The sequence below is a fragment of the Asterias amurensis genome, chromosome 13 (assembly GCF_032118995.1).
Source record: "Asterias amurensis chromosome 13, ASM3211899v1".
NCBI lineage: Eukaryota > Metazoa > Echinodermata > Asteroidea > Forcipulatida > Asteriidae > Asterias > Asterias amurensis.
This window is the reverse complement of record NC_092660.1, coordinates 1,111,215-1,121,106: the sequence shown is the minus strand read 5'-3', so window position 1 is coordinate 1,121,106 and position 9,892 is coordinate 1,111,215. Positions and strand designations below refer to the sequence as shown.

General features: G+C 37.2%; 2 protein-coding genes across 5 annotated transcripts in view; one reads left to right on the top strand and one right to left on the bottom strand.

Annotated features, from left to right (window-relative positions):
* Positions 1 to 380: 380 nt before the first annotated feature.
* LOC139946615 (PHD finger protein 24-like) lies at positions 381 to 9,678 on the top strand. The gene is made up of 9 exons (XM_071944334.1): positions 381 to 842; positions 1,563 to 1,722; positions 2,245 to 2,430; positions 3,813 to 3,891; positions 4,355 to 4,461; positions 4,900 to 4,992; positions 5,118 to 5,257; positions 5,499 to 5,564; positions 6,027 to 9,678. Exons 1-9 carry the CDS (start codon positions 655 to 657, stop codon positions 6,139 to 6,141), a joined length of 1,134 nt encoding a protein of 377 aa, XP_071800435.1. The 5' UTR covers positions 381 to 654; the 3' UTR covers positions 6,142 to 9,678.
* The window catches only part of LOC139946614 (receptor-type tyrosine-protein phosphatase T-like), a 43,225-nt gene continuing 42,232 nt past the window's right edge, over positions 8,900 to 9,892 (bottom strand). For all 4 annotated transcript variants that reach the window (XM_071944330.1, XM_071944331.1, XM_071944333.1 and 1 more), the window contains one exon: positions 8,900 to 9,800. In XM_071944330.1, coding sequence (XP_071800431.1) covers positions 9,729 to 9,800 — 72 coding nt within the window. In that variant the 3' untranslated portion in view covers positions 8,900 to 9,728. The remainder of the gene's footprint in view (positions 9,801 to 9,892) is intronic.

Below are 9,892 nucleotides of genomic sequence, written 5' to 3'. Positions count from 1 at the left end.
GTAAAATATACACCCTTGATCGTGTAGTTGGTGTCATCAGTCAAGCCTCGCAATGGAAAAGAATGTTCCTAAATGATTTTAACTGTTTTTCAAAGGTCAACATGAGCACTGTAATCAACAAATTTAAATATGTCACATTAATTTTGTCTAACAATGGTGACATCCGTAATCAATTTAATAAAACTGTAAAACACCAAATACTTGTTAGATATTAGAAACAGGCGCACTACCTTCGCCGTCAGAGCGCATGCGTGCATTCTAAACCTCCGCGGTAAATTTTGATTGGTTTACGAAGCTCCACATTCACCCAATCAATGTTGTCACTGTATAGTGTCAAGCATTGAAGAAAAAACCCGCAAACGAGTACTTTTAAAGTTTCGTTATGTGATAACGAAACTTTAAAACAATGAGTTTAATTTTGTTGTGTTCAGACTCTATCACAGTTTTTGGCATAAAAAACGACTGGTAGGCCAAGGCTATGCAAACCGCATACGCGCGCGCGTGCATAAATCGCGGGTGGAATAAACTTCGTTTGCGCGATGAGTGGGTACGGTGTAAAACGCAACGCAGACGTATCATTTAAAAAATAAAAAAATAAAACATTTTTGGGCATCAACCAAATTGAAGGTGTTTAAAACGAACTTACAACTCAAGATGGGAAGTGTGGGAGCAAAAGCCATAAAACGCACTGAGAAAGAAAAGGAAGAGGAGTATATTGACTGGGATGCCCGTAAGAACCAAACCCAGAAAGTTGGTAGGTTGGGTCTGATCGTGAGGGCGATGCGAACGGCAAATCGCACCGCTGCATTGACGGATGGTGGAGCCACGTCTGCAACCAATGAGTAAGTTAAAACCACAATACAAGATAATTTGGCACGCACTCACTCTTAGACATTGGCTGAGACATGGGCCTTCGAATCCACAGCTTTGGATTCGCCTCCTTCGGATAAATAACGAAAGAGTAGCAGTCTATAAAAGGTTTGCTTACCCCACCCACTTAGTTGGACACAGTTCCAATACCTAACTGAAAGATCCTCCTACGCCCAAATTTAATTTAAAAAAATAGTAGCCTACTGCACCTGAGATGACGAAAATCCGTGCCATCGTAACTTTTTGATAGCTTGCATAGGCTAAGTTGTTATAATTCCAAAAGTTCAGTGTGGCATCATAATGATAGATCTGTTTAAGTCAAAACTCGGTGTCCATCTGGATCTGGATAAAATAATATGCCTGCTAATAAAAACTATCAACGCTCTAATTAGAGCCAAACGAGAAGAGAAGATAATGAAGAAATTTCAGTTTAGATGTGGGAGGAAACCACAGAGAACTATTCCAGGGAAACCACGCAGTCAAATAGGGACTGAAAACCCAACCCACATAGTGCATGCCCCAGTGGGATTCGAACTGGGGTCATACAGGTGGAAGGCGGGGCGAGAAAGCAGCCTTTGAAGAAGATTACGGGACAATTTTGTCATATAGGTCACCATTGTCAGATCACACACAGACTCAGAATTAATAGTAAATTCCAAATCAATAAACCAACTGTAATTTGCAACCAATAGAACAGGTGCAGAGGGATCCTCGCTTTCCAATAAACTGGCGGACCTTTCGGAGAGGGACAACGCAATTCTCACCCGGGAACAAGAACTGAGCAGTCTTACTGCACTTGGAGACGCGGAATTCCATGTGGACAGCAAGCTGAAGTATGATGCTCAACTAGAGGTATGGGCGGGAACCATGGGCTGAATTTCATAGAGTTAAGCACAACTATAAGCAACATACTTATTACATTTTTAGTTGGGAACTTTAAAAATTCTGGTAAGCATAATTTTGTTGTGCTAAGAAACTTTGACACTTGCATTTTTGTGAGTAGTATAAGAAAAAGCAAAATGCAAAAAATTGTATACGCACGAGTACAGAGCCACAGTAAGTCACAAGCCATATTATAGCTGAGGCAAGCTTCAGAACCATACAAGAAACTTGAAATACTTTGGGCGACGTATAGCCCATCTTTCGAAGGATACTAATGTAGGCCCTATAACATGAAAATGCGGGAATGAAACTTTGATTTTTTTCTCTTCAAAACCCTGTCTTGCAACTTTATCGCCATAAATACACAGTTTAGGGCCTACCCTTTCCAGGGGAATTGTTTCTCGGGTGGGACAGGATGTAAAGAGGCTGTGTATGTACGACTGAGTAAAATTGTTGTTTGCTTAAAATGCCCAAACATTGTCTGACCTTCAGAGTGAGCTTACCGACCCTTGCGTCATCTGTGCGATGTATAAACACAAAACCATCCTCGAATGCCGAGTGTGTGGCAGGCCGTACCACCATAGCTGTCTGACCGGGCGAGGGATTGGATTGGACACCAACTCGGCCAAAGCACTGGAGAGCGCCGACACGGAGATCGGTTGGACCTGTCCCGACTGTGTAAGCCATAACCATCTCATGGACCCAATTTCATTGTGTTGCTTCAGCCAAGGAAATAGCCAAGCACAACAAAATCATGCATACCGGATTAAGGTTACCAGCTAAAATACCACCTCACGTCTACCAGCATCTGTGGCTGGTAGCCTGCTTATTTTGGCTAAGCAGAAAGTGTTTAAGTAGTATGTTCTGCTTTAAAGGGTGTATGTCCTTTTTCTTAACAAAAAAAAAACACAATGTCCACAGATTTACATTAAACTTACACAGTTTGAGTTTTACTTACTAAGGTGCTGTAGTTTTTGAGAAATGAGTAAAAGTAATAATTTTCGTCTCAGTTTGAGCATGTAAAAACGTATTAACCAGTTATGCTATGGTTTTGGTAGAATATCATAACCGGTTAACGGGATTTTTACATGCTAAAATAATTTTGGTCTCATGAGACCAAAATTATTTTGTGACTTGTTTTACTCATTTCTCAAAAACTACACAACCTTAGTTAGTCATATTTGAAGGGAATCTTTCCACTATCGTTATCTTCAAACCCTGTAAGTTTAATGTAAATCTGTGGACATTTTGAAAAAGTACCCGAATCCTTTAAGCATCTCTCTAAAACTAAGGGCACTTGGACCAAATTTATAGAACTGCTCAAGCAGAAAAGGGAAAGCTGTCACGGACGGTACATTTGAGATGGTATTAATTGGTTACCCTTTTTTCTGGTGAGCAGAAATGTTTTATGCTAAGCTATTTGTTTGCAGAAGCAGCTCTATGAATTTGGCTCCGATTGCTGCTGTCATTTTAGCTATTCGAACTATTCCCTTTTTACTAATAGCTTGAGCAGCGGCGCTGCTACCGGGGAGGGCCGCTCCAGAAGCCCCTCAAACGAAACATTCACCCACACGCATGCAGTGCCCTCTTTGAAAAAAGGGAAAAGTGCCCCTGCCCGACTCCCAAAGGAAAACAATGTCCCTGCAGGTTCGTCACTGATGCGAAAGATAATTGAATACTGTGCAAAACGCTGATTCATCACAAACTTTTCCAAACCTTAAGAGCAGAGAATTAATTCCAATAATTAAATTGATTGATAAGTTCCTATTGCTATTTATTTCACTTCCTGTGTGGCAGAATACTTGTGACGAAGACCTGTTTGCTAAAACCGACCCCCAAATTACCACAAAATGACCCTAAAACATCGAATAAGAAGTAGATATATAACAGCTCATTATAGGCCCATAACTTGAAAAAACAATTTATCTTTGGCAAATCAACTTCCTAGACAACATTTTCTTCTATAAAAGTATATAAATAGCCTACATTTTGAAGAGGGTTTTTCAATAAAGATACTTCTTTGGCCCATAATTGTTTGCATTTATTATTACTTTTTGTAGGATTCTTTTGTTGACTTGATTTCGATGGATGCGATGAGTGGCCTCATGGTGGCGTTCGATAACTACGACACAGACGGAGGTCAGATTCAGTCAAGCAAATTTAATCAAGTTATTATAAATTGTAATAAACAGTTTACGAAAAACTTTATCAAATCTCGCTTTCATAATAATTCAAAACTTGGGGGTAGCCTACTACGCAAGTCTATGCCTTTTGCAGGCAGTGCCCATTTTACGGTGGTTTGTTGTGTGCTTTAAAATTCCACAGAACTGTTTTTATGTACAAACAAACGACTTAATTACATCGGAATAATAACAATTGTTAATATGGTAGCCAAAACAACAACCTGTCCCTCGCATGCATTTTGGGACCGCGGTATCCTCGTTTTTGCTCACCAGAAATTGTTATCCGAGGAACATTTTCTGCTTCACCAGCTCCATACATTCGCGTCAAGTGGTCCATTTACGACAAAGAGTGTGTTAACTGTGTTAAGATATAATATGTAACCATAGGTCTGTCTATTGTTTTACATGATTCTTTATAGATGGTATGATAAGCTTATCCAACTACATGGAATATGAAGTTAAAAAATATGACGCGGAACATCATGACTGCATGTCGGGGTCAGAGGTTAGAGAGTGCCAAGCTAAGGTAGGATTATTTAAACCTTTCTCCAACAAAAATGCAAACTTTCAATTAAATACTCCGCATATTATGATTGGTTACTTTTCCCCAACAAATTCAACACCATTTTGGAATATTTTGTACAACATTTTCTACAAACTCTGGCTTTCAAAAGTTTTCAAACCTTGGTTGGCAATAGCTTGGGTTGTGACGTCGTTTAACAGAGAGGTATAGCACTGGGTTGTCTGACTACAAAATAAATTAAGAGTAAACAACATCACCAATTCTTTCTTTCTACTAAAGAGTGAAAAACCGGAAATACTATGACCGTCATACAAAATTAAACCAAGTTGTATATAGTCTGCAAGATCTTTGGTTGAGACGTACCGATATTAAAGGTCACGTAACGGTCACTTAGGCAAGGTTGAATAGTTTCACAAGTTTCTTTATTGACTTATTTTTTAGTTTGAAATATACGACCGCAACGGCGACGGCATGGTGTCATGGTGGGATTTCCTTATGGTGGAGACCGTCAAATTACTGCAGCACGAACCACAGGTTAGCAACAATTAATAAACATTTTGAAAAAATGCGAGTTTTTATTGAATTGAAACTGAATTGAATTGAATCTTCTAAAGTTACTTCCATTCTCTCTATACCAACAATACTTTCTCCAATCTCAGAGCCAAATCGTTAAGTATTTGAAATCGGAAGAGATTGCCCGTCTCCGGAGGTTTTTCAAGATGTCCGACAAGCATAACATTGGGCTGGTGACCGTGGGTGAATCGGAGCAGGCTTACCGGGGATGGCTTAGGGCTCAGGGGTAGGTGTATGTCTATTTGATTCGTCTATTTTATAGGCCTTCTCGTACTTCATTCACGAAATCATCTATCACAATTTATTTCAAAGGGTGGGGGGCAGACCCTGTAATTATATTTGTATTGAAGTTGGCAGAGGTATGGTTGCACACATCTTAAGATGACAATTTTACACTCTTAACATTGGCAGCCCCTCAACCGTTCAACTTGTAATACCTAAAGCCATTTTATTTTCGTATTATACAGATTGCAAAACACGGACGAAATGATGCGCTCATTTGAGAGATCAAGCAGTTCAGACGAGTGCAACAAGTAGGTTATTAACTCAACTTCTGACATCAAGCAAAACTTTTCCAAATGCAAATAAGACACGTGTTTAGAAGGCACTGTACACTTGGTACTTACACTTACAGTATGAAAACTTACTTGTTAACGAGCAATATTGAGGGCTGTTGATATTGAAGAAAGAAAAAAGTATTATGACAAAACGAATCCCTCTAAGTAACTGAGTTTTAGAGAAAGCAGTAATTTCTCAATCAAAATAAAATACAATCAGCTGAAGTCTTTTGTGCATCTGAAAGCACACAAATTTGTGCAACAAATGCGTTTTCCTTTCATTATTCTCTTATAACAACTTCGATCCAATTTGAGCCCAAATTTTCACAGGTTTGTTATTTTATGCACACTCAGTGAGATACAGTGCATTAAAAGACCTGTGATGTTAAGTTTATAGATGTTTCCATCATGGCATGATTTCGCTGTTCAATTTTTCAGAATGATCACCTGGGAGAGATTTATATGGAACAAGGCGTTAGCTGTCATTACATCCCGGCCGAACACACAGACGATCAAACCGTACGTCGTCACCAATGAGCAGACGGCTCTCTGAACCACTCTCGGAGTTTCGTTATTTAAAACTTCATAATTTTACTAAACAAAAAGTTAGTAATGATCAAGAACTAACTTGGCTCTGAAACCATGTTTGCCGATTGACTGTGCAAGTCATGCACGTAGCCTTTACTCGAGCATTCATTTATGGAAACCTTGGGTTTCCCCACTGCATTTCTTTAATTATTACATTAGTGTAAAAGAAAACAAGTTGACCCGCTACATTTTAACACGCGCGAGATTTGTACACACGGTCTAATAAGCCCTTTAGGAAATCAAGGCTTTTCTTTTAGGCTTCGCCTACCTCTGTTACAATCACAGAACCGAATGTGCAGGTTTGCAATCTACTAACGGAGCCCAAGCTGAGCTGAAGCCGTCGCGACACGTCGTTTCGAAAAGGCCACAGACTCGGTTCATTCTTGTTCTCGTCTGAATCGATCCGCGTGATTTAATCCGAGTCGATTATACTTCAGCACCAAACGATCAGTATGTATTGATCAATGTACGTCTATTGTCTTCAAAAGCATGCAACGGACATTTCTTTTAAATATTATTTCAAATACCACGTTGTATCTTCGTTATTCAAAATGCGCACTTTGGGTAAGTCTTGCAATTGCATTTTATTGTTTTGTCTGTACATGGAGTGTGTTATGTTTTGTTGTTAATAATATTATGACTGTTTTCTTGTAACATATTTATTGTGTGAATGGACTGGGCATCAGTGGAAACAGCTTTCATGTTGAGCTGATATTTAAGTCCAAATATAATATAGAGCTAATCAAGACAATCGTCAAGTTCTTAAATTTGAAAATAAAGGTAGGCGAACAGGTACAAAATTGTTTTAAACCAAAGAAAGGATAAACATTAACACATTATTGACAAAAACATCTCACAATGTTATCCATTGCAAATAAAAATTGTTTATTGAAACATTAGCATGTTTGTAGCACGGTTCATACTTCCTGCGAATGTGAATGCGAAGCGAATTTGACGTCACACCCTCCTTTCGCAGCGATTATCGCAAAGGAGTAAGGCAGAGGGCAACTGCTGCGAATTGTTCGTTGCGAAATTGTGACGTCAAGATTCGCTTCGCATTCGCAGGAAGTATGAACCAGGCTTAAGTCAAAATAATTATTTAGGGCAAAGTGGTGACAGGTAAACAAATGTTTGGTTTGCGTTAGAACCACCAAGTGCGTGCTTGTTAAAATGATAAAATTTATATGATATAAATTATCCGTGTGACAAAAAGCGCCCAATTTCATAATGCCTGTAAGCACACAAACTTGCTAAGCGCAGGGGGAAAATGGCTTAGAAGATACATGTCACCAGCTAACAACATTCTGTAATCTTGACATTGTGGCAACTGGTGCTCATTCATTCCCATATTTTACTAAGCAAAGACATTTTCATAGCAGTACTGAGTATTATGGGTAAAACAAAATTTATATATTCTGCTTAACAACTTGATGAAATGTAGGAGTTAAAAGCAATCAGAAGTGACACAGCTTGGAAAGTCCGATCCCGCCAAAAGCTTGGACCTTTTGCGAATGCACTTTAAACAGCATTGCTGAAAATAACGCTAGAAGTAAACAAAATATATACATATATCTGGTTTTCATTATATGTTTCATTTCCACAAACAACTTTTACAAAATATACTCCGTTTAAAAATTTCTGGGTATGAAAATAAAAAATAAAAAATTTCAGAGTTGTAAAAAAATATTAAATACTTTGGCACTTCCATCCTTATTTCAGAATCTTTTTCTGTATAAATTATATACAATATCCTTGAAATTTAGTCCTTGCCTTGCATTTGAATTTATAAAAATACTCTTCTTAACTTTGGTTAAGATCTGAATTACAAATATATATCAAAAGCTTTTTTTTATCCTAGTACTTAGTACTAAAATACGCATAGACTACTGCCATAAAATACATGCTGCATGGTGATAAAAATCTCACATAACTTTCATTCAAATAATACAGAATTCTAAATCCTATATTCTTGATAAATAAACATATCTTTCAAATAGTAATACAGTGCAATTTCTTCCTCTGTAGTATTAGATCCGAATTGGGATAAAAGCGTGTAAGAAAAAAATAGTTTATAATCTTTGAAATGTCATGTACTTTGAAATCTTAATTTTTTTTAAACTTTAATGTTTAAGGTCACTTTAAAAAAGTATTTTTGGTTCCTTCTTAAAATAAAAAACCCCAATTGGGAACCAAAGAACACAAAATGTTTGAAGATGCTTGAGACATGCATGACCTATTTTTTGCAAATTTTTTCAGAAAATGTAAATTTTCTTCTTCTTACTTCTTTTTGTTCTTATTATTATACAAAAAGTACAACAAGCCAATGGAACATTGGTAGTTAGTGGCCCAACGTTTTGATCCTAGCAGAGTCCTACACAATAGTTTTGTGAAGGCTCTACTATGGTCTAAGCGTCAGGCAATTAACTATTTTTTTGCAGTTATACCATAAATCATTCACATTAGTAAGCAGTTTGCAACATATACTACTCGTTTCCATTAAATATCTTTAAATAGAAAGCCTTCAGCTCCGATTCCAATGGCCACATCAAAATAAACAAAATATTTTCTTAATAAATAGTACTAAAAAAAAGCACCAGTCTTAAAAAATGTACCCCTACATCCTTAAAAAGATTTTCGGGGTCAAACAAGTAAAACTTGAAGAGCGGGATTTGAACCAACACCATCTGGATTGACATGCCTGTTTGTTTTTTGTGTAAATAAAGTTGGGTTCTGATAGAATGATTGTACGATGAGTTTTTGCTTTATTCTGTATTTATGCTAAGAGTGCCTGAGTTTGACCTCATTAGTATATAGGTCAGATACCGAAAGTTTGGTGTGCAAAAAATCTATTTATAACACAGCTTGGAAGTTATATATACTTGATCCTTGATTTTTTGTATCCGAGTACGAGAGTAACTACAGAAAGTATGATAGTACCATCCTTTTTGAAAAACGTACCATCCTTTTTGAAAAACCATTGTTTTAAGACTGTGTACAAGAAAATATTATTTTCTTTTATTCAAATAGCAACTAGCCTTCATTAAAACAAATAAATAAATAAAATAACTGTTGAATGAGATAATATTTTAATTAAAAACATGGAACTACTCAAACCCAAGGCTTCACAGCAATGTGTTTGGTTAAGCTATTTCAGTTTGAAATTTAACAATACCCTACAAGGGCCCCCATGTCAGCTTGTCTGAAACTATAGTTTCTAGCAAATCAAAAACAGACCTCTTTGTTCAAAGTCTTCCTGGGATATCCAATCTAAACCTGTGAGTTTGCAGTGACGGCCATTCACAGCCCCATACATTATTTGTATACATTTCATTATTCATTATTGCCAACTTTTCCCTAACAGTAGAAACATATAATTTACTAAATAACAACAAAATCAGTCGAAATAATATCATCACTTCACATATCATGAATTTTCACAAAAACATTTTTTGAGTACTGATGGTGTAACAAAGTAGACAACTTGTTAAAAATGTTTTGAATGCACAAACGTTTTGAGTATGCTTCTAGTTACCTGTTGTTGCGAAGGCTTTTCTACAGGTTTGCGTACACAACCTCGACGTCCAGATACGTCTGTAGGACTTTATATATCAACTCGTACTGCTCCTGAACGAAACAAAGCAAAAATGAAAATGTGTTTTTGGCCTTCGAGAAAGACAGTAGACTCTGTAGAAAAATATAGCGCATCTGCGTCCCAA

Excerpts from the sequence above, each read along its gene's own strand:
- LOC139946615 (XM_071944334.1), top strand. The coding sequence starts at position 655 with ATGGGAAGTGTGGGAGCAAAAGCCATAAAACGCACTGAGAAAGAAAAG. Across the intron at positions 4,993-5,117 it reads TACTGCAGCACGAACCACAG|AGCCAAATCGTTAAGTATTT; the intron begins GTTAGCAACAAT and ends CTCCAATCTCAG. Across the intron at positions 5,565-6,026 it reads AGTTCAGACGAGTGCAACAA|AATGATCACCTGGGAGAGAT; the intron begins GTAGGTTATTAA and ends TCAATTTTTCAG.